Source organism: Colletotrichum fioriniae, assembly GCF_027942845.1.
Source record: "Colletotrichum fioriniae strain IMI 355084 chromosome Unknown scaffold_13, whole genome shotgun sequence".
NCBI classification, from domain to species: Eukaryota; Fungi; Ascomycota; class Sordariomycetes; order Glomerellales; family Glomerellaceae; genus Colletotrichum; species Colletotrichum fioriniae.
Genome location: NW_027076849.1, coordinates 751356 through 774019, shown reverse-complemented (window position 1 = coordinate 774019; position 22664 = coordinate 751356). Strand labels below are relative to the sequence as shown.

The 22664-nt window shown below is 51.8% G+C and overlaps 5 protein-coding genes and 1 non-coding gene across 6 annotated transcripts; 1 reads left to right on the top strand and 5 right to left on the bottom strand.

Moving 5' to 3' along the window:
- Window positions 1–5238: 5238 nt before the first annotated feature.
- Window positions 5239–7216, bottom strand: ARB1 (ABC transporter ATP-binding protein arb1; the record flags this gene model as incomplete). The annotated part of the gene is made up of 3 exons (XM_053197345.2): window positions 5239–5365; window positions 5423–6564; window positions 6650–7216. 3 exons carry the CDS (start codon window positions 7214–7216, stop codon window positions 5239–5241), a joined length of 1836 nt encoding a protein of 611 aa, XP_053045223.1.
- A 1544-nt stretch (window positions 7217–8760) lies between these two features.
- N0V96_009957 (uncharacterized protein) lies at window positions 8761–9646 on the bottom strand (the record flags this gene model as incomplete). Its single annotated transcript, XM_065758797.1, has 3 exons — window positions 8761–9019; window positions 9120–9202; window positions 9386–9646. 3 exons carry the CDS (start codon window positions 9644–9646, stop codon window positions 8761–8763), a joined length of 603 nt encoding a protein of 200 aa, XP_065612564.1.
- A 1033-nt stretch (window positions 9647–10679) lies between these two features.
- N0V96_009956 (uncharacterized protein) lies at window positions 10680–11924 on the bottom strand (the record flags this gene model as incomplete). Its single annotated transcript, XM_053197347.2, has 3 exons — window positions 10680–11316; window positions 11369–11598; window positions 11664–11924. 3 exons carry the CDS (start codon window positions 11922–11924, stop codon window positions 10680–10682), a joined length of 1128 nt encoding a protein of 375 aa, XP_053045225.1.
- Window positions 11925–12934: 1010 nt separating this feature from the next.
- On the bottom strand, window positions 12935–13027 carry N0V96_009955. Its single transcript has one exon. It is a non-coding gene; the product is annotated as a tRNA-Ala (tRNA).
- Window positions 13028–17113: 4086 nt separating this feature from the next.
- Window positions 17114–19420, top strand: N0V96_009954 (uncharacterized protein; the record flags this gene model as incomplete). Its single annotated transcript, XM_065758796.1, has 2 exons — window positions 17114–18683; window positions 18747–19420. 2 exons carry the CDS (start codon window positions 17114–17116, stop codon window positions 19418–19420), a joined length of 2244 nt encoding a protein of 747 aa, XP_065612563.1.
- Window positions 19421–20422: 1002 nt separating this feature from the next.
- Window positions 20423–21017, bottom strand: N0V96_009953 (uncharacterized protein; the record flags this gene model as incomplete). Its single annotated transcript, XM_053197349.2, has 2 exons — window positions 20423–20896; window positions 20979–21017. The coding sequence occupies 2 exons, from the start codon at window positions 21015–21017 to the stop codon at window positions 20423–20425; spliced, it is 513 nt and encodes a 170-aa protein (XP_053045227.2).
- Window positions 21018–22664: the final 1647 nt, after the last annotated feature.

The window sequence follows — 22664 nt, the reverse complement described above, 5'->3', positions numbered from 1 at the left end:
GCAATCGAGCAGGGCCAAACAGAAACACACCATCTTGATTGCTCCTGTTGCTGTCTCTGTCGCTGCTGGATGCTACTGCTGTATGGCTACGGTACACGGGGAAGAGGAGCAGGGGGAGCTAACGTTGGAATGATGGCATGGAAGAGCTTCTTGGGAGGTGACGATGTGTAAGGATGGTACAGAACCAGGACAAGAAGCAGAAGCAAACACGGGGAATACACCAAGCAGCATTGCATCGTATATACACCAATGCGATGACACCGTGGCAGTTGAATCATGAAGAACAGAATTACGGAATTATCTCTTACCTTGGGCGAGCCATTGGCCGCATTATTGGTCCAACCCGCATCAGACACCCTCCTTTCTCTTGTAGTGTCAGTCAACGGGTCGTAGTAGCTGCTCGTAGCAGGCTTTTCGCGCGTCTGATGCGACTCGGGTGGCGGGTAGTATCCGCTCGGGGGGTGCAACGGCGACAACGGCGGAGCTTGGTGATGTCCAGCTCCCGAGCTGCTGCTGGCACCGCCGAGCGCGGGCAACGAGGGCGCAAGCGGACCGCCGGCTGCCGACGAGGAGGAGTAAGGATTCGGATGCGACAGGCCGGACTGATGGGATCGCGGCGAGTGATGCGGGAGCGCATGGGATGTCGACGACGCTGCTTTGGGCGATGAGTAGGACGAGTGCGGCGGGTGATGGTACTCGGACTGGGTAGGCGATCGCAAGTTGAAGCCCGAATGACGCGTGCTACCGGGCGTGGGATTCATGATGTCGCGATGGCGGCGGCGGTCGCGATCACGGTCGTCGTCGCGGTCATCTTGACGGGAGGGCGCCTGCAGGACCGTCGAGCGGAAGTCTTTAGGGTGGTCCATCGTGACGGGATGCGGCGATGGCGTCGTTGTCGCAGGACCCTACTCGACTTGTACGCGGATGGCGCTCGTAGCTGGACGATGCAGGAGTGGGTGGGGGAGGGGGGTGAGGATGAGGAAAGAAAGGAGAGGGAAGAGAAAGGGAAGGGGAAGGAGGAGGGATTGATGACTACAGCGAGGATCGCGGACCCATGTGCAGAGCAGAATGGGTGGTGGACAATCGAGGGGAGGTGATTGGGTTACGCGTTGGGGGTTTTGGACAGGAGTGAAGCAAGTGAGGCGGATCGCGAAAAAAGGACGTGGAGTCGGAAGTTGGCGTCGTGGGGAGGTGCAGGGGGGGTGTGGTTCAAGAATTGGTGGTACCGTGGTATGGGGTTCGATGGGAAATGGCGATGGCGGGCGTCGATGATGCTATTCGCGGTGTTGGCGGCAAGGTTGAAATGAGCGGTCGACCGAGAAACCTCAAGAACGGTGGGAGGAGTGGGTGGCGATGATGGAATTGTGTGTCGGATCGAGAGTTTTGGTGGTATGGAGTGCGAATGTCGGAGCTAAGGTCGGGGGCAACGTGGATGAGGATGGGGTGGAGGATGACCTGTCCCTCTAACACGAAAAGAGAGCGAGAGAGAGAAACGAGAGGAGTAGACCAGACCAGCAGGACGGGTGGTGGTGGTTATGGTGGTGGCCCAGGTTCGGCTTCGCAGACTGCGATGCGATGGATGGGCGCGCAAGCAGGGTTGAGTCTGTGCGGGTGGAGTATTGGAGATGCTTGAGCCTTGAGCCTTGAGCCTTGGGGAGGATGTCCAACTCCACAGTCCGTTTTGCTTTGCGGCTTTGGCTTTGGCTGTTGTCTTGGGCCCTTGGCTGGGCGGTATCGCCGGGTGTGTCTTGGAATGAAGCTAGCTGGGCTGGAGCTGGAGCTGGAGCTGGACTGCTATGCTGGTATGACCCTGCCGGGGTATTCGTACGTGCGTGTGTTATGAGTGTGTATGGAGTGTGTGGTGAGGGCGTCGTGGGCTAGTGGCAACGATGCCTTGAGAGCTTGCTGTGGGTACTGTATCGTGGTGATGATTGATGATGGCCAAGAGAGGTGAGGAATATCGGATGGTTGGTGTATTCGTCAATGTTGAATGGTAAAAAAAGAGGAGGAAGTAAGGGAATTGCGAGTGTGTCTTGCCAATCGGGGTGTGGGCGGGCGGACTTTGATGCACTTGGGACTCGGGAGGGAGAGAGAGAGAGAAAGCAACCTGGAAGTGAACGGATGAGTGAGCGATCGAGACGAGACTGGAGAGGATGGAACGGGTGAACAACTTGAGCCAAGTGTGTGGGCGATGGTCCAAGGATAGGATGGGATGGGGGTTGGGTGAGAGCGATGCCGATGCAGTCGAGTGGAAGACCCCGTCCCCGTCCGTCCCTTCCAGTTCCAGACTTTCCAACCTTTCCAGGCGTGTCTCCAGTTGTCCGCCGTCGTGGTCCAAGATCGTCGGGGATGTGCGATGCGATGCAATGTGTGTGTGTGTGTGTGTACTCGACACCTTTTCTCGACAGCATGAAATGAACAGAATCGTCTATTGTGGACGCCCAAAAAATAAAAATAAAAAAAATAGCAAGATATCTATGAACATAGGGAAGATCGATATGGGGAAAGAGCAATTGCATTGACATGGAAACCACAAGAAGCAAGAACGTCCTGTCCTGATGGTACATCGTGTGCCTGCCTCCACGTCCTCACCCAGATCCCAGGGAAGGCGCGACCTGTCAGTTCCTTCTCCCGTGAGGATCCCCCGATTTCATCAATTTTGGGTGGTTCGTCAGTCGTCACTTCCCTCCCGTCAAAAACTCGCGAGTCGCGCGGAGGGAAGGACAGGTAGGTAGGCGCACCTGCTTGCACCTGCACACCAGGACACCTGCACCACACACACACGTCGCCAAAGGGTGCAGGCGCGGTGTCCACCACTCCAGGTACGGTACCTCACCACCGCGGGCTGCTAACTTGGGGCTAGCGCAGATGTTCCCGCCAATCCCGGGCCACGTCTGAGCCTCTTGGGTTGCTTCCCCCGTTCGTGCCTTCCTTACCCCCCCAGCCGCCCAGTCCCCCACTTCAGTCCAGACGACATGTTCCCCTGTGTATTTCACACCCGTCTCTTGTGACCAAAATACACCACGAGACATCATCCACCAGTGAGGCATTTCAGCCGCCTTCCCCGTCCCACGCTTCGGCTGCTCTGGGCCACCACCCTCTGCCCTGACCAGAAGCACCCAACACTCGTTGTTCCCGTTAATTTTCAGACGCCAGACGCTGCAAGACTGTAAAACACGACCAGCGACCAGCGAGAATGCAAGAGATGCACCGCAAAGGAGCACATTAACTCTGCAGTCATTGGAGAGAGAGACGGCCTCCAAGGTGGCCTGGGGTATATAGAAGCAGTAGGTAAGCCACCCATTTGTGCTTGCTGCTGACACATCTCCCAAAAAGACCATCTACTCACACAAAAACCCCTTGGGAATGGCCTCAATTCCGCCCACCTGATCCAAAATCACCACACCTCGGCAATCGGAGTCCGAGGAAACGAAAACTAAATCATTCAACTAACAAGGCCAAAAAGCTGTTCTTCTTCCAAAATCCATCTTATAGGAACATCTCGAGAAAAGAACTCCAACGCCTCATCCCTTCCACCCAACCATGAGATAATCCAAATTGACTATCGGGTATTCTGGACCGAGTCGCGTGGTGTGCACCGGCGATAATCGCCCCCCTACTGTGTGCTCCGTCGGTACCTCATGATGGATCACGGAGTGGGTTTCCAACGATTTCTCAAAATTCCCGCCCTCCGAAACCTGCTGCAGCGTCAGCCCCCAATTGAAAACAAATTGAACCTTTTTTCCCACTTTCCCCCTCCAACGGCCTTTGGATTCAGGGTCAAACCACCCTCCCCTTTCCCCTTCTTTCCCCCCGTCCCCTAAATCTCGCCTCCCACTTCATTCTCGCGATCGTGATGTCGAGCCATGGACGTGCTTCACCAAACACCGTCCCCTTCGTAGATGTCTCTGTGCATAAGGTACCAACCATCAAGCAAGAGACAACTCACAGCAATGTCAAACACAACCAAGACGACCTCTGTGTATGTACCAAAATAGTGAACAATATGGTAAAGGTAATTATTAGGGGACCTGGGGACATGGGTGCTTGGGAACTTCCCATCCATCCTTGATCCATCCTGACGAAATTGTTAGTACGGAGTACATCATCCTCTCGGTAATGTACATAATCAGCAAACTTGACCCCAATTTCATCACGCAAGCAAATTCTCCCGCCTCTCCGGCGAAGAAAAGCCTGTGACCATTACATACTCCTAATTCATTATCATCCTATGCTTCTTAGGATTTGTCTACACATCCATACGCAAGGTATTCATCTAAAAAGCGATTAGTATATCTTCAGCACCTCGAATACCTAAGGTACCTCAGCAAAACCTGATCTCACAGGTGACAGATTCCCACCCAACAACGCCGGCCCCGTCTTCGCTTACCTCATCCCGCCAATTCCCCAGATACCTGATTGGCCGCCCCTGTTCCAGAAGAACTCAGCTCCGATCCAGCCGTCGTACCCGGGTAAGAGCTCCTGTGGCATTGTAATCACGTGCATCTCGACCTTCTATTCATGTTTGCTCTGCCAAACTCCCACTCTTATGATTCGCGAGCTTTTTACAGCCTCGTGTGGCGGGATTCCATATCCACGGGATCTCTCTACTATTTTCCCCCCCCTTGTGCAATCACACGGAATTAAGCCATGGCCATTGTATCTCCAGAATCGGAATGAAGGTCAAATTTACCCGTAAATGACAGTCTACTTAACTAAGAGCGTTTATAATTCCCACTTCATTTCTCTCCCACAGCCTAACATTGTCAACTACAGTGTGCAAATCATCACATTCATCTCAGATTCAAATACGTCTAAGTTGCTCAAATCAATGGCACATGGCCTCTATTGTCCTCGTCATCTACACAAAGACGATGGAAAACAAGAAAAAAAAAAGTTCGCAGCTGCAGATATCTATCTATCCCATGCCGTGCCAGCAGCCGCCCTGATGGATGCTGATAATGTCTTCCCTCGATGCCGTCCCATGCCCGCTTCAATCTCTTTTCCCACCGTTTCCGCCGTCTCGAGGGAGGGAACGAAGGGGGGGTATAGGTTGTCCGTTTCCCTTGTTTCCGCAGCAGCCCATCTGGCCTGGTCGTGACGGTCATGGCGGCACTTTTTTCATAAAAGTCATGAACAAACACTTTTTTGTTCTATTTTCCTCCCGGGGAGAAAGAAACCATACGCTGAAGAGGGAGATGCATCCGAAACCAAATATGTCTCGCCATCGAAACTGTTTTAGACAGCGCCGGCAGACACCATCTTCTTGCGAAGGTAGTTCTTGTACGCTCCGATGGAGTCGCCCCAGGGCTTGATGGTCCGGTCCTCGCACACGAGAATCTGCTTAGCAATCTTGTCAAGAAGTCTATGGAAGAATTAGTATCAAGTCATCTGAATACGCCAGTGAAGATTGGAATCTTACCTGAAGTCATGGGAAACAACGATAACACCACCGGAGAAGGCGTTGATGGCCTCAGCCAAAGAGTCAATAGTGGGAATATCCAGACCGTTGGTAGGCTCGTCGAGCAACAGCATGTTGGGAGACTCGATGGCGAGCAGAGCGAAGACGATACGGGACTTCTGTCCGTCGGACAGGGTGCCGATCAGGGAGGTCTGGGCCTCACCGGTCAGACCGTAGCGGCCGAGCTGCTGGCGCCAGTACTGGTAGTCCTGGGACTTCTCTGCGTACTTCTCACGGACGAAATCAAGGGCGGACTTGGTCAGGTCGAGCTGCTCAGCGCTGTGCTGGGAGTACAGACCAAGCTTCAAGTGGGTGTGGCGGGTGACGGAACCGGCGGTGGGGGAGAGCTTGCCGGTCATCAGGCGCAGCAGGGTAGACTTGCCAACACCGTTGGGTCCGACGAGAGCGGTACGGGAGTCCATGTCGAAACCAAGGTCGATGTTGCGGTACAGGTCGTCCTTGGGGTCACCAGAGTAGGAGAAGGTAACGTCGTCGAATGACAGGACGGGAGGGGGAAGCTTCTCGACGTCGGCGAAACGGAAGGTGAAGACCTTGTCGGGGATGACGGGTTGGATGAAACCGTCGGCCTCCATCTTGTCGAGAATCTTCTGACGGGACTTTGCCTGTCTGACCAAGTTGGCGTAGGTACCAGCGCTGGCAATGAACTTCTTGATGTGCACAATTTCGTCCTGCTGCTTCTGGTAGGCCTTCATCTGGTTCGTCTCCTGCTCGGTACGGGTTCTGTCGTAGATGTCGTAGTTACCTCCGTAGTAGAGGAGCTGCTTGCCACGCATGTCGATCATGGTGGTGCAGACACCGTTGAGGAAATCCATAGAGTGGGAAACGAGGACCAAGGTACGGTCCCACTTCTTGAGGTACTCCTCAAGCCACACACAGGCCTCGAGATCCAAATGGGCAGTAGGGTCGTCGAGCAACAGCAGCGAGGGCTTGACGAAAAGAGCCTTGGCAAGGGCGACACGCATTCTCCAGCCACCAGACATGTCCTTTGTCTTCTTGTGAATGGTGACCTTGTTGAAACCCAGACCCGTCAGGATAAGGGAGGCGCGGGTAGAGAAAGTAGAGGGGTCCATCTTCTCCATGTGCTACGAGGTTGTTAGATCATGATCGGTTTCTAGAGGGCCAGGCCAATGTTTTCAGGTCTAGGCAAGAAAGGGAAGCGGAATATACCTCGTACAGGTCCATAAGGACAGGGGACTCGGGACCCTCGTCCTCGAGAATCTTCTCGGCCAACTTGTCGAGACGGTCCATCTCGCGCTCGGCCTCAGTAACGACCCATTCAAGGGCACCGAGCTCGGTGGGAGGAGCACCCTCATTCAACAGGTAGATATCGACGTGCTCGGGAATGGGGAACTCGCGGGCGGCAATGGCCTTGAGAAGGGTGGACTTTCCGCAACCGTTCTCTCCCAAGAGACCGTATCGGCGTCCGTAGGTCAGCTCGAGGGTAGTGTCGTTGAAGAGGACGCGGCCGTGGAAGACGAGGGAGGCACTGGTGATCTTGACGTCTCTGCTGGCCTGGGTAGAGGCCAGGACACCGGTGGTGACACGGTCAGAAATGCCGTGCTTGTCCATCTGGTCGGCGAGGCGCTTGATCTCTTCCGAGTCATTTCCGGCGGCGACATCATCGCCGTTGACCGATGAGGCAGTCGTGCTGACATTCTTAGAGCCCTTCTTCTTATCGAGCTTGCCCTCGGCGGCCTTCTTGGCGAGTCTCTTCTCCTTGGATGAGGAAACCATGATGACGGTGGTTTGTGGTTGATGGCGGGGTTATTTTTTTTTTCCCTTAAGCGATGGCGGGGAACCTGTGGTCGCCCAAAAAAGAACACGGAGGAAAAAAGGAGGGGGGAAATAGGCTATAAAGAAGGCCTTTTCGTGTTTCCTCGTAATGCGTCGACGACAGGAAAAGTGTCACGCAGGTATCAAGTCGGCGATGAAGTCGACTGGGAGAGAGAGGAGAGTTGGGAGGATGAGGCGTGTAGGAGAAAAGAAAAAAAATTTCAAAGGTTGACGTTTGGCGGCAGGGTGACCACACACACACAGAGAGAAAGAGACAAAGAGCGGCGGTGCGAAACACACACACACACACATACGCACCCACCACCCCTCGCAGGCTGGAGAAAGGATGATTTTAGGTGGGGAGGGCCTCACAGGACAGGCTCACACAGCGCAGCGCTGGGAGGCGGGCAGCCCGCTGCTTGCTGCGGCCAGGTTCCATGTTCGCAGAGTTGGTACCTTAGTGGGGCAAACGACCTCAAAATTTTGACAAAAGCTGATAAGCGATAGGGTAGCGAGGCCGATAAGGCACCAACAAATGCAAAATGCGTCTCCCCGTGCACCGTGCTCCGTGCTCTCTGCTCCTGCCCAGGAAATGTGATGCAAGCACGAGTAAGCGGTACGTACCCCGACCGCCTTCTCCGTCCCAATGTCTTCCATGACTTTTGAGGCAAGAAGGAGGACCTTTTCTTCCTGCCTTCTTTCCTTCCTCATGATCTTGAAGTGCCGGGTAATTTGCCTTGCCATTTCATGCAGGTGCTACATTGGTTCTCAGTGCCTTACCTAAGATACCTAGCGTACTGGTCATTTAGCTGCAGTTCGAGGCCACCTGTCACGGGATATCTCTTGGGAATATCTTGCACGGTTAACGTGGAATTGGGCACCTATCCCCTCTCACCTATTTCTTATCTAATCGTAAGCATTCCCTGTAATGGACCCGAGGTGGAAAGCTCAGGTGTCCCGCCCAAGACCCTCAAAGACCCTCAAAAGAGACCCTCCTCAAGGCTCAGAAGACCCAGCCTGACGCCACTGTGCAGCATCACGGAGCCGCGGGGCTTGACGTCACGCGTCACGTGCTAATCCGCCTGACTTGATTGGCAAGAGGGAAACACGAGGCTATTTACCAGTGGTGACCATGAGCAGGAAAGAAGTCGAATCATTTCCGAAGGCAGATTTTCATTATTTTACAATTTTTGTTTTATTTTCCTTGTTCCATTATTCGCTGCTAAATGACTGCCATACGTACTCCACGTATCCCTGGGTATCAATCCAGCTATCGTTTAAATCAAATGACGCTTGTTTCTGCGGTGATCCTGCGGAGGATCCAGTGTTGCCTTCTATCAATCCTTGCTATGGTTAGTTAAAAGTAATATGAATGGTGCCTCTTGAGCATCCATGTTTGATAAGTTCGAGGGATGCTCAAGTCTTTAGTCCGACTTGAATCTTCGTTCTGTTCCAAAGAGCCAGTCTGTGTGGCCTATATGTATAAAAGGTGAAGACGGCCCTCTTCAGAACCTCGCCTGTCGACTGCTGTAGTCTCGAGCAACAGTAACCGTCCCGTCTGCTCCGGGCACGAAGCGAACATAATGGTTCGCAAAATAAGATAAAAGTAGCTTCCGCGGCGAGAACATCTCCCACGGCGTCGACGGTGGCACGGGCACCATCTCGCATAGCTCGCCCCTCGGGATAAAGACGACGTCGGAATAATGCCGTCGCTCGTTGTCCACCTCAACAATGGCAAAGATGAAGAGCGCAAAGTGGATCATCCTGCATGTTTGTTATTAGCCGCGATTTTCCAACTCAAAAAGGGACTGTCATCAGGCTGTATCTCCAGGCACAAGCCAAACTGACGAGGGGGAAGACGTACACCAATACAAACATGAAGAAAATCACCGCCGCCATGGTATGCGTCTGCCGCGGATCAATACCATCCAGAGAACCGCCCCCATTCTGATAATACAACCAATTCGAAATCACAATCCCCATAAACGCCGCCGTCGGCGTCCAAATCAGCAAATGCGCAGCCACATGCGCGCCAGGCTTCCCCCAACTGAACTTTGTACTCCGCGGCAGCTTCGTCGGATCGTTCTTCGTCCACCGAAACCCGCGATCGCGCACCAGCATCGCGCCTACATCGCCCACGCTCCATAGCAGCGCCAGGACCGCCGTGGGACACCCGAAAGACCAGTTGTCGGTGATGAAGGCGTCGTCTTCCTTCTGGGATGCGAGGGAGGCGAGGATGATGACGGCGTCGAGCATGGAGGCGAGGCGGAGGAGGAGAGTGGTGCGGTACATTGACCGGTTATAAGGGATCGCGGTGAGGAAGTCGCCGTGGCGCTGGCCTGTGTCGGGCGGGAGGGTCGTGATGTCTGGGTGGAGCGGCGTGTTGTCCATTTCGATAGAGTCTTCTCGGAGGCGCGGGAGGAGGTCTGCATCGCTGGTGATCGTCTAGGTCCTCCCCTTGGCCCCTTGGCGAGGGAAGGGGGTATGTTTCTTTTCGTCTTTCGGAGGCCGCGGGATGGGCGATTTTGGGGAGGGATGATCGCGTGGGCTATGATGGGATTGCCATTGAAGTTGCGGGTGATGCTTCGAGGGTGAAGGTGTCGTAGAGCTGTCGTCTAGATGATGAACAGAAGAATTCTCGAATGGCGCTCGGCTTGTTGTTCTGAGTTAGAGGGGCTGGATTACGCGGCGAGGTCGGCAGTGAGGAGAATGAGTGTCGGCAGCGGCATGTTCAGGTCGCATGCGTTTTAGGCCCGGGATGGAAATCGAACGGCAGACGACAAGCAACTCGGGGGCCGATGGGCCAAGGATGAAGGAGCCAAAAGTACGAACCCTGGGAAAAGATCAGAGGGCACCAACAGGGGGGCTTACAGTACGTACCTCAGTACACTACCTGGAGTCTTAAGGTACACTACCTCACACTACAGGGCACTACAGGGGGGGCTCATTCCCCAAAGTCCATCCATCCGTGGTACCGTAGCCAGTCAGATCTCTGTATAGTGGGCACCCAGTGGGTCTGTCGTTCGTGTCGCAGGGCCTGGGTTGGGCCTGTCACGGCGCGACGAGCCCCTGACAGCCTGAGTGTTGGCAACGAGCTAGTGCTGCGCCCTGCTTTGCGCTCAAGGGCTGGCACTTTTGATCGACGCCATCTTGAGTTGAATTGCCCGAGAATTTGAGACTTGAGTGGATTGGATTTCATCCTGGGCTGTTGCTGCGACAGGTATTTCATGGTCTTGCCATTGAAGGATGAGTTGGAGATGAGATCAAATGAGAAGATTGAATTAAAAGAATATCATGTGATGCTTGTTCCCAAATGAGACTGTTCTGTTCAGTCTTGAGATACCCCCAAACGCCGTCCCACCTATCATGAAAATGCTACACAGGGAATGAGTGAGATATATTATACAGATGCCACAGCAGACGATTAGATAGATCTCGTCCTACCGGCACTCCCACCCCTCGAAGACTCCCCCATCACCACCGGCATCTGCGTCATATTCACCCTATACTTGCCCTCTCTCGCGCTCGCGTCAGCCGGCGTCATGCCGGTCACGCTCGTAGCAAACTTGAAATCCACATCTCCAGGCAAAATAAGCTGAGGCTGCGCGTCACCCCGTCTCATCCTCTCCAGCTCCTCCGCAGAAGGCTCATAATCCGGCGGCGGAGGACGCATATTCGGCCGGAGATGCCGGTCCCGACTATCACCACCCGCCGGGAACGTGCGTGCGGGGATACCTGCGCCCGGTAAAGGTTTCCGCTTGATGGACGATGCCGAAGACGGAGATTGGTCGCCGGGCCGGTCGGGTAACGGCGGAGGCATCTCTTCTTGGAGTTGTGCAAAGTGGTGCCGTAAAGAGTTGTTGAGCGGGCTCTGCGGTGAGCGCGGGAAGGATTGGGCACGTGTGGACTGGGATTTCCAGGTAGGTAGTTTCGGAAAGGGTTTGGCCACAACGTAGACTGTTTGGCCTGTTTCTGGGATGTACATCACGCGCGGTCTACGCCGGCGGATCTCACGGCTGCGTTCTATACAGGCGCGGATGAAGAGTGCCATGTGGATTGTTCTAGAGGAAATATGAGCATGGTAACAGGAGGGAGAGAGGAAGGTATACTCACGCGCTGATGAGCATAAAGATGCATACTACGAGGGCGAGGTTGAGTGGATTGTTCCCTATCTGGTCGTCTTCTTGGACACCAAGTTGGAACGCCAGCCAGCCTCCGCCAATGTAGCCGAGGATGGAGATGATGAGTTCAAGGCCAATGTGAGCCTTTGGCGTGATGCCGCGTCCATGGCGGGCGCAGATGGTGAGGAACTCGCCCAGATCCCACATGAAGGACGGCAAAGCCTAAAGTTTTCGTCTCATGATGAGCTTACTGCTGTATGAGATGAAAGAAAAGTGATAAAACTTACTCCCGGCAGACACAGCCAAAGCGCGACTGAAGAGCTATCCCAAGGCGGGTACCCATACCACGCCATCATGATGATGAGGATGATGGCGCATAGTAGCGTCCCGACGAGACGGGTCACGATCTTGCAGACTTCCCATCGCCGGTCGCCCTGGTTCATCCACCGCACGTTGGCCGGGTCGATGGAGGCCGTCGGTGATGTAGGCTTGACGCCGTCCGCGTCCGAGGCGAGGGACTCGAGCTGGTACGACTCGGGCGCACTCATCTTGCGTCTACCGTAGGACGAGCATGGGTGAGATGTGTGTCCACGGCGCCTATCCTCCGCCCTTTACGTCGTCGTTGCTGGTGTCGAATTGTCGTCGATCAATGAATGAGATGTAGTTCCACAGTTGACGTTCCCAGCGCTCCCGTGTCTCGGTTTCCTTGTAGTTCCGGGGCATCGGCAGCTCAACCCCCGCTGAATAATAGTAGAGACGTAGGCAAGAAGCGCTGAAGGAGAAAAAAGAACAAGCTTCTTTGCGGTAAGGTTTGCCGTTTCTTGTCCTGACTCGTCCCGTAACAAGGGGGCTCGGCGTCAACGGCTGCGCCTCTTGTGGCACGCTCTCGGGTGAAAATGCCGAGTCGATTTTCTCCAACGAGTTGGCCAAGATTCAAGAAGGCGTTAGACGGAGAAAATGTGAACGTAGGTCTGATGTTGGAACAAGACTCGGATCAGCCCTCGTCGCACCTTTCTTCCATCGTTTCAATGGAAAATTCCATCGTCTCCAGCAGTGAGAAATTCCCCGGGAAAGGGAACGGCGCGGCATCATGCAGTTAATTAGCACTGACAGGTTTAGGCAACCGTATTCTGGACGGCTCCACTCGCCTTTCGGGGGCCGGCCGAATCCGTGCCTTCGCTCACTAGCAACTGTCACCCATTAATTACTGGACGCCTCAACAAAGTTTAATACGCCATACTCGGGAATATTCGTTAACATGAACGGGCAACGGCGAGACGACTCTTGAGGTTTCTCATGAAATATCGGACAGATTAAGTGTATCTCACTGAACCTGTGCAATGTATAAGTCAGAGAGAGACACTCACTCACTCACTCATTCATACATCTCTCTCACTGCAATAGTACTCCTAGCTTAGTCATGGTAAGTACACATGCCGGTAGTGAGGCGTCCGTCATCACCATTCGTCGTCAATCGACCAAAGAAATGCTGCAATTCGAAACTGACTGGCTCTACGAAGCAAAAACATGGCAGAATTACCACGAAATGCAAAAGAGTTGGACACTGTGGGAATTGAACCCACGACCTTTCACAAAGGCGCGTTCCTGTTGGAAGTGCGAAGCGAAAATCATACCCCTAGACCAAGCGCCCGATGCTGATGTCAAGCATACTTTGCAGCTGGCTTAAGAAGCCTTCCCTTGTCCCGAGCGCGAATTCTTCGCCTCGATTTCGCCGCCGTAGGTCAGATCGGCCAGCCACAATTAGCCGGCTAGCGCGCCTCTATCGCGCTGAGAAGCCAGCTTAATAGCTAAGCTAGATCAGCTTCAAGAATCCAGGCTGAGAGTAACGTGATGGAATCGAGGCGGAAAAAGCCCAAAACACTACACGCACCGCAAATTATACTCTAAATTCTCAATAGCTCCGTTCGCATTTAAGGAGCAGCATTTGTCCAATGATAAGGAGTGCTGATCTATCTCTCATCCTTGTAATCCGCGACTTCTTCTTTACATGCTGGCACAGATGCTGCCATTTTCATGGACTGTATTGGGAAGGCTGCACGGAACGACCTCTCAGTGATCGCCCGCGGATTGACATTCCCTTGGCACAATGAAAGACGGAACTCATCCAGCACGCCTCTTCTTAACTCCGAAGATGATCGGAATGGGACTGTCATGAGAACTTTTAGTCGAGGTCCTCCTTCCCTGTCACATACCATACTCTGAAAGCGCTGCACAATGAACCACATGTGCTGGGCATAGTTGCGTGCGTGGACATCAAATCGAGATACGCCGTCGATGATGCAGTGAATAGTGGCTTTCTCGTCGAACTGATCCAGCAAATTCTCGAACAAGTTGACCAGTGCCGACATCTCTAGACGTGCAAGCCGGTGGACGTAGTCTGGGCTCGAGAGATCCAGCTCGGGACACTTTTGTTGCAAGGTGGATATGAGAAGCTGCACTACCAGCGACCGTAACATACCATTTGGCCCGGCCCATCGATCTGCTGCGTAGCCGGTGTGTAGCCCGCAAAAGAAGAACAAGAAGACATCCTCAGCGTCTCTATCCATCATCGTCAGACCAAAGTTGACACAAAACAGTGACATGGGCGAAACATTCTCCCGGGCAGTGTCTTCGATGTTGCCCTCAATGAGAAGCATATCCGAACAGTCCTGAAACATCCAGTCAAAGAAGCGATCATAGTTGAGAATTGAATGCGCTTGTCCTTGGGATGTGAGGGTGAGCTTCGTTGCATGTGTAAGTATCAAATGTAGATCTCGGTGTACATCTTGTACCACGTCAGAACAAATATCATCAGCATCAGCTGGACTCTGTTGTGGATCTGACCCGGCCAGAATGCCAAGTAGCCAGTACCACTGCGAAACGGCTTGTTGTTTTGTTTCATTTTCCGTAGAGCTCGATGTATCCAGCAAATGGGCCGTCGGGCTTATGCAGATGATGTGATCTGTGTTTGATTGAAGAGAATTCAGTTTCTGCAGCGCCCACTTGCTAACACGCGACTTACTTTGCGACAGGATTTGTCGAACTTCTACTATACTTTCGTCGACTCTCTCAAACCTTCTCACAATATCTTGCATACAGTTTTGCAGATTTTCCTCCATCCTTGCGACAGCTAACCTGGAAGTTTGAACCTCAGCTAAGGTCGATCTCGTGTTTCGATCTGTACTCTTGATTGTTGCATCTCGACAATCGTCAATGGCCGCTTGAAGAGTCTCTACGGCGATATCCAGTGGTTTCAAGATATCTTGCACATCCGTTGTTTCTTTCTTCATCTTCGGAGGACCTACGAGTCAAGCTTGTCAGCTAAGTCTTGCTCAGAAACTAACGTGAGTCAAACTCACGGGGAAAACGACGTTTTCGTTGGGTTGAAGCTAGGAGAGCTTGTATCGTATCAATTACGCATTCGTGGAGATGTTTAATGCGGTCGGAGACGCTGGAATTGCTCCGAAATGCAATGCCACGAAATTTCATGTTCCTGATAACTCCGGATACCTTTTCAAAGGCGTCAAAGATGGCCTGTCGCCTTTTCTCGACTTTGCTAGCCTCCTAAGAGTCCATTAACTTTGTACTTAATACCAGGCCTTTGTGATGTGGCTTTCGTACATGCAAAATGACCGCAAAGACCGACTTGACAATGCAAAGACCATATTCATTTGGGATCAGACTGATCCAAGGGTCAATAGCGTCAGCGTGCTCGCCCAGACGGCCAAATATGGCCGAAGGTCCACCGTCTAGGTTGCCAGTCGCTTTCGTCTCGGCAGACACCGTTTGATCATACAACGCTTCCCAGTCTTGTATCTTCGAATCGTTTCGCAAAGGGAATCTCTGGTCTTCGAGGGCAAATAATTTGAGTTTTTGCAGCCTTCTGGAGATGGATATGTCAACGCCTTCCGCAACCAAGAGGGGAAAAGGATTTGAATTACTCATCTAGATCCGACCTGCTGCCAAGCAGCCGGCCGATCGTAGGGTCCTCTAGGTCCATCGTGTCGTTGACCATGTCTCTAGACTTTGATTATGGGGTTTTTGCCGCATAAGATTCCAAAGCGAGCGGTGTAGAGAGACGAAACAGAACTTGGGTCTATGAACAACAGGTTCCGTAATCCGGCCTTTGAGTTCAGCGATGGCCAGATCAGTCTCGATATCGTCTCAATAAAGTTCGTCTGTGACTATCCATAACTGATGTACTGATGAAAGGATACGGTGTGGTTGTAAGGCCCCTGGGTTTAGGAGAGTCTCCTGCCTAGTGTCGGGGATCATTCACTAAAGAACGCATGTGCTGACCACTGACGAAGGAACTTGATGTTTGGAAGGGTTTGAGACTTCCTACATCATTCAGTAAACCACCCGATATCCTGCGGGGTCCAAGGCAGCTGACTATCAAGAACCAATACAACCTAGCCATAAACTGTGGCTTGCGTAGAGCCTGTTCTACGATCACTCTTATTCGAGATTGCATCAAGAGCCACCTAGGAGAATTCTCCAAATACTGCTGTACTGCCCGAGACATTTCTTTCAAAATTTATGCAACTCCAACGCATTGGAGCCCAACATACGATTGCGCGATGTAAGGTAGGTAAAACGGGATGCCATTTGTAAGGCGTCTGACGCAGCGCATTGTCGATCGCACTGGCGTTAAGTACACCATTTGTTGGCACAAATCAATTCAATCTCAAGAGTCACTATTTCTGGGCGTTTTCCCCGTGCCCAATCGCTTAGTTCATCGAACAATCGCCCTGTCGTCCTGCGTCCTTAGCTCAGCTGCAACCGAACGCTTCCATCCTGACTTCGGCTCCCGCGCGGAACCATGATCTCGCTAAACGGCGCTTTATCTACTTTCAATGGTATTTTAATGCATGCAAGCACGGAAAGACCGATGTCAAAAGTTCCGTGTGTCTCTCATTTGGATATCTAAGTATGCATGTTGCCGATAGAGGAAATGCTGTTGCAAAATGGTCTGGTTCTACTGTTGCCACGAAAGCAAGCAAGTTTTGTCTCCATACAATGGATAGCCTGCTCAAAGCCTCAAACAGCACCTGCAGTGTCTACGTGGTCGACCATGCTGCTTCATGGCCCTGCGGACAGGCACCCAGCTTTCTCGCAAAATGCTCCAACTTCCATCGAGCGTCAGCAGGTCGTTGTCAGATTGTATTTCCCACAAGCAGAATCGGATGTCGGAGATTTGCTCACAGCCTCACATTGAAGTCCCCCACGCCTTGACTATTCTCTCAACACTCGTCCGACAATGAGTTACCGAAAGTCGGGAACGACCTATTGGAGCGACGAGTCCGATGAATCTGAAGGATCCAGTAGCCACGATAACGCCTTTGGGCACGAGGAAACTGGACATCTCGATTTGAAAGCCTTCCTTGCCGACAATCCACTCATACCCTCGGTCCGAGAATGCAATTTCACAGAATTCAAGAATCGTTGGGGCGACGACACTCGCTTCAACATCATTGAAGCTTTCGTTGCTTCTGATAACTTCCATGAGGAAATCGCTGCCGAAAAGACTTCTAGAAAGAGCAAAAAAAACAGAGATGTTCGAGGTGCTACGAGTTCTGTTGCAACTGACACATGGATCCAACGTGTCCGGATTCATTCGCCCATTCTTCTACAATTCTTACAGGAACTCAGTCCTTTTGCTGAGTGGGATACTGCTCTTGGGAAGCCATTAGTATTCACCAGACCATTCGGCTGCTTCATCAGGACGCACTCGAAGATGAAGGAGGTTTTGCTGGAGCTCGAAGAGAGTGTAGCCAACGCGAACCCCTCCCCTACGGATCATGCAGCAGTTGAGGGCCCTGAGACATGGATATCGCCGGATCGAGGACATACTGGATTGTCCAGGGCAAAGAAAGCCAGAAGCGACGATGGTAAACCGGACATCGACCACGACACGACGGCTCTGCAGCATGTTCGCTGCTACATCGAGTTTCTCGAAGAGAAGATCATGCCAATGAACAGCATGTTCCTGGGAACCGATAAGCTTATGATACGATTCGATGACTTGTGGTATCTTTTCACGCATGGAGAGATCATCTACACAAACAGCACTCCATCTAGGCAGACGCGTAACACCGATGACATTGATCAAGGTGGTGACGATGAAAGTTTTCAAACTACCTTCATACTTCATCATCGAAATTACAGTTGGCCCGATGACTTACCTCTGACGGAACGCAAAATGTATCTATGGGGCTCATGTATTGACCACAACGGAAAGACGTTCGGACCGAGAATGACCGCAATCACTATCAAGGGATGGTCGGGCAAGAAAGACATCAGGCAACTACCTGCGTATCCTTTGCGATTTCGTGAAAACGTCGAAGAGTTCAAGGATATGCTTCAAGAGCGCGCAAACAAATTCAAAGCATGTTTGAAGCAAAGGCATGTGGCCTACGATGGATGGACAGTTTTAGATCCTTTATTGCAGGTGTCTTATCGCGAAGAGGCACCACTTTACATTGACGGCGACATTGTCATCGACTTCGGCGAGGCTCTTCGAAACCAACCTTCCTGGATCCCGCATTTTGATTTTGCAGCTTCGCCCAAGGGCCCTTCTTGGGTCTATGAGGTCGACAAGATGCCCATTTGGCATTGGCCAAACCCGGTCGCCGACAAAGATTGGGGGAAGCCCTACGAAAGCATAAGAGAAAGGATGATCAAGCTCGAAGACACCGAAACAGAACTCGAGCGAGTCTTTGTGGAAACCACCAACCCATTTTTCACGGCTCACAAGAGCGACAGTAATATCAAAACCCTTGATGGTATCGACCCCGTGTACAACCTTATCCTACCTCGCAGGATATTAGCCTATTCTCTGCGGCAAAGACAGTTCGTGGCAGTCGATGTGCGTTCGATGGAGATCAAGACCCATTACCCCGATATCTTCGCAAGTTTGAGCATCGACGAAAGGCATCGGCAGATTGTACAATGTCTCGTGGCAGAACACTTTGAGAAGCGCGAGATGGAACGACGTCAACCATACTCAAGATCGATGAGTCAAGACATTGTCCACGGAAAAGGATCTGGTCTGTCAATTCTTCTGCACGGTGTTCCGGGAGTCGGAAAGACAGCAACTGCAGAGGCGGTAGCACAGGCCAACGACAAACCATTATTTGCGATCACCTGTGGAGACTTAGGCATCACGCCCCAGTTGGTTGAGCAAAATTTGAACGAAATATTCCGGCTAGCCCATTTGTGGGATTGCGTTTTGCTATTCGACGAGGCCGATGTGTTTCTTACAAGAAGGAATACCCAAAATCTGGAGCGGAGTGCTTTAGTATCTGGTAAGCGTTCCTGAAATGTGATTTCGATCGCGAGAACGAGTTCCTGACTCAAAATCTTCGCAGTTTTTCTTCGTGTCATGGAGTATTACAGGGGCATTCTCTTCCTGACTACTAATCGAGTCGGCGCGCTTGACGAAGCTTTCAAGTCCCGCATACATGTGAGTCTTTACTATGAGCCGCTGTCAAAAGATCAAACCATCGCCATTTTCCGTGCGAATATCGAGACGTTGAGAGAGATTGGGAAGAGAGACGACCGACCCCCAATCGATATCAAGGATGAAGGCATTATTGCTTATGCTAAGGAGCATTTCGCCACCTACGAAGAACGACCGCACTTGCGGTGGAATGGTCGGCAAATTCGTAACGCCTTTCAAGTCGCCGCTTCATTGGCCCGACATTCGTCTCGCGGGAATGCCGACCAAAGTGTCGGCCCTGCGCTCAATGCGAGCCATTTTGAGCAAGTTTCCCGAGTGGTTGAACGGTTTGGCAGTTATATGGTGCATGCGCAAGCCAGTACGGACTCAGATCAGGCCAGGACGGACAGTCTGCGTGCCGACAATATTCGCAACGAACAGCTGGACAAAGATGAGGCGTCTTCTCATCCGAGGAGAACAGATGATTTCGGAGGAGGTGTGAGTAGACCTTTGCAAAAACGCTGGCGCACAACGAATTCAGATCAGGAGGTTCCGCGCTTCTCAGCGATGGGCAACGCGAGCCGAGGCCTTGAAAGGTTCTAGACCTTCCTCACCAGGCACTCCACGAGTGACGAGGGCAACATGGGAGTAGTTGAAGCGCGTGTGTCAAATACTACGATCAAGCACCGCAAGACTTCTACAGGCTAGTCAAAAATTATCTTCAGAAGAAGTTCTCCATAGAATCTGCCGCAGCTTAGACAGATGAGGTGACAGCCGGCAACGAGAACCTTGGAGGACCTATGACATTAGTCCATTGTAATGCTTTGCGAAAGGACAGGTCTTGGAAGGGCCGCGGAAATCCTGACGATGAGTGCAGTGCCCGACGTAAGGTACATTGAAGCATAGTGCCATGGCGATTCTGGGCGAGTTGCTCGAGGGAGTTGTATTTCGGCCTTTTCCCTTTTGTCTTCTTATCTCTTGTCTCCTTATTTCTTTTTGGTATACCTTTTCCAGTTTTGGTGGAGGAATGAGACTAGAGCTCAGCGGAAAAGATTTCAACATTTGTTCTCTATTTTGGGAACATTATCGGAGTCCCTGCATTGATGTAGCCAACGATGAATGGTGAAGTTGACGTTAACTCTACTTAATTGGAAAGTGTTGGTTAGTCAAGTTATCGTCCGGTATTATAGGTATAAATTCTCTTAATAGTGACTTATTTTACCGTTATCCGAGTATTAATTCTAGACAACTTCCGATATATGAAGTAGAATACTTGGGTTATAACTTCCTTAGGTAATTTCAATATCAAAATTGATTCATTCAAGCTGAGGGTAAATTTTGGGAGTTAATCAGCGTAATTTCGAATTCAGTCATGGAGACTGCGCCGAGAAAAGCGTTGTGCGGTATGGTTTGCGAAAATTAATGTTGTAAAATCGCAAAAACTTAACATCCTCTAGTCGGATTGTACATCCTGGCACTCCTGACCATCCATTCCATGACTGGGAAACACTTTGTCACTTTCGTACTCCATTGCCACCGACACCGGGAATTCCAACACGATTATTCGTACAGAGACCATTGACCATACGCTGTACCAAACACATCCTACGCCTGAACATCGCTCTTCAGCTTCTCATACACAGTCTCTCCCCCAACCTCAGTCTGTCGGGGCCCAGCATCCCGCCCAGCCTTAGTCTGGCTCTTCAGCAGTCCCTGCTCCGCCACACGGCCAGGGTCATTCTCGCTACCGACCTCTGCGTTAAAAGCAGCCTGCACTCCGTCCTTGGTGTTTGCCGTGTCGAAGCCCTCGGTGATATTCTTCCCGTGGGGCCCGTTCGGGTCGCGGGCGTATTGGTTGTTTACATATGTCGGCGCTGCGGCGGCCTGATCGGCGACCGATGCGGCGCTAGACTCGGGAGCACCGCCGGTGCTGGTTCGGGAAGAACCGGCGGCGGTGTCGACGTTGCGGTTGGAGGCGAATTCGCCGCCTTGGCTGGCGGACTCGGCTGCGAGGGAGCCGGCGGGGACGGGACCGGTTGCTTCGGATCGGGTGGGACGGACGTCGGCGCCGGGCTCAACCTGTGGTTCGTGTCAAAGTTTCCATTTCTGTGAAAGGCTATTGAAAACGGGATTGCATGACTCCAGGGATGTCAAGACATACCTTGGCGCCAGCACTAGGAGCCTTGTACTGAGCAGACATTTTGATAGGTTGCTTGTGGTAGTTGGTGCGTCTAAAGATTCTGGGGAATTATGTTTCGCTAGAGTGAAAGTCGTCTTCAATATCTTGAATGAGGCTGTGAGAGTTGATTGTCTTTCCGTTTCTTCATCTTGTCGAGCTTCCAAAGCTGCCATTTAAACAACTTCTGAGCGCATGACATCATGTTGAGCTCTTCTCACATCAACTCAAGCCGGAGATAAACCTCCTGTCACAGACGCCGCACCCACAGTGGGATGACTTCAGATCCCCACAACATCGCCCGCAAAATAACAGCATGTTGTGGGATGGCCACCAAATTACATCATGCTGTCGCCTTGTTCTCCTCCCAACGGCACACATCGGTAATCAATATGACTGAGTAATAGAAGACTTTGTGATTGTGAGGGATTTGAAGCCTCGAACCCTCGGGGGCAATCTCATCGGGATGAAGACGATCGATGCGGGCCGATGCCTCGGTGGAGACCAGTGAACGCATTGTCGCAGGTTTGACAATTTCAGTCAAGATGACGCGCGCCCTGCCCTTCGCGCAGCCACGAAGAGCCAAATTTATTGTGAATTATTTATTCAATCACGGGTATGCATCTCCTCTTGTTCAAACTTCATTGTCTTTCCTACTCTCTACTAGTATGGGAATATCTTCAAGCGTTTTTGGGATGCTTGAGTAGAACGTTCGGCCAAGTCAGAACTTGAGAAATAACCTTCGGCTTGCTTTCTCTCTTGTCGGAATTCGATGTTAAGTCAGGTCTCTGGCTTTTCTCAATATCCTTATGAAAAAGGACGACACCTGGCTCTCTGAATACTCCATTTCAAGTATGTAACTCATAGCTATCCTTATCTTATTACCACATAAGCGAAGGAGGGTTCTGCACCAATTTTGACGGGACGGATCATTAGGTGCAAAGGGGATGACCCATTTGATTTAACCATGATGCTAAAATTTGGGTCACAATTTTTCTCTATTGGTTTCCAAAGATTCGTCCTACCCGAAGATGAAGGCCCGGTCCGAAGAAAGAGGGCTTCTCGAATCGCCAACGTCAATACAAAGGAATCCAAAAAGACAGTTTTGAATTGCATCATTGAGGCTGTATCAGTAGTCCCCCTGATACTTCAAAGACAAAGGCTGCAAGAGAGCGGGGTGACGCACCGCATTGGGGCAACTGGCGGTTAGCAGCAACCCGGCCCAAACAGGCGCAATCTCCAACCAACAAAATAATCTCAATAAGGCAAGCCCTCCGTGAGTGCCTATGGCGCAGGCTGCAGGTCATGAGGCAGAACAGCAAGGGGTCTTGTTTCGTATTCTCTTCATAGAAGCCAATAGCTTTCATTCATTTCCTGCAGGCAGCCGACTTCACGCTGACGGATCTTGACCGCCTGTGTCATTTAAGGCGCCTATGCTCCCCTACAATCAGGAGGTAGGAAGAGGAGTGTGGTTCTCTCTTATGTACCTACAGTACGGATTCTCTGGGAATTTCGCCCATCTCACAAGTCTGAACCGTAAGTTGAAACAGTGAGTGCTTGTGATCCATTCATCCTAGTCACTTGCTTAGGTGCATCGACTTTCCAAATTGTGATTTCCTCCCATCACCAAAAACCTCATCAACTAAGGTAGTTGGTAATTCGGAAGCGCCA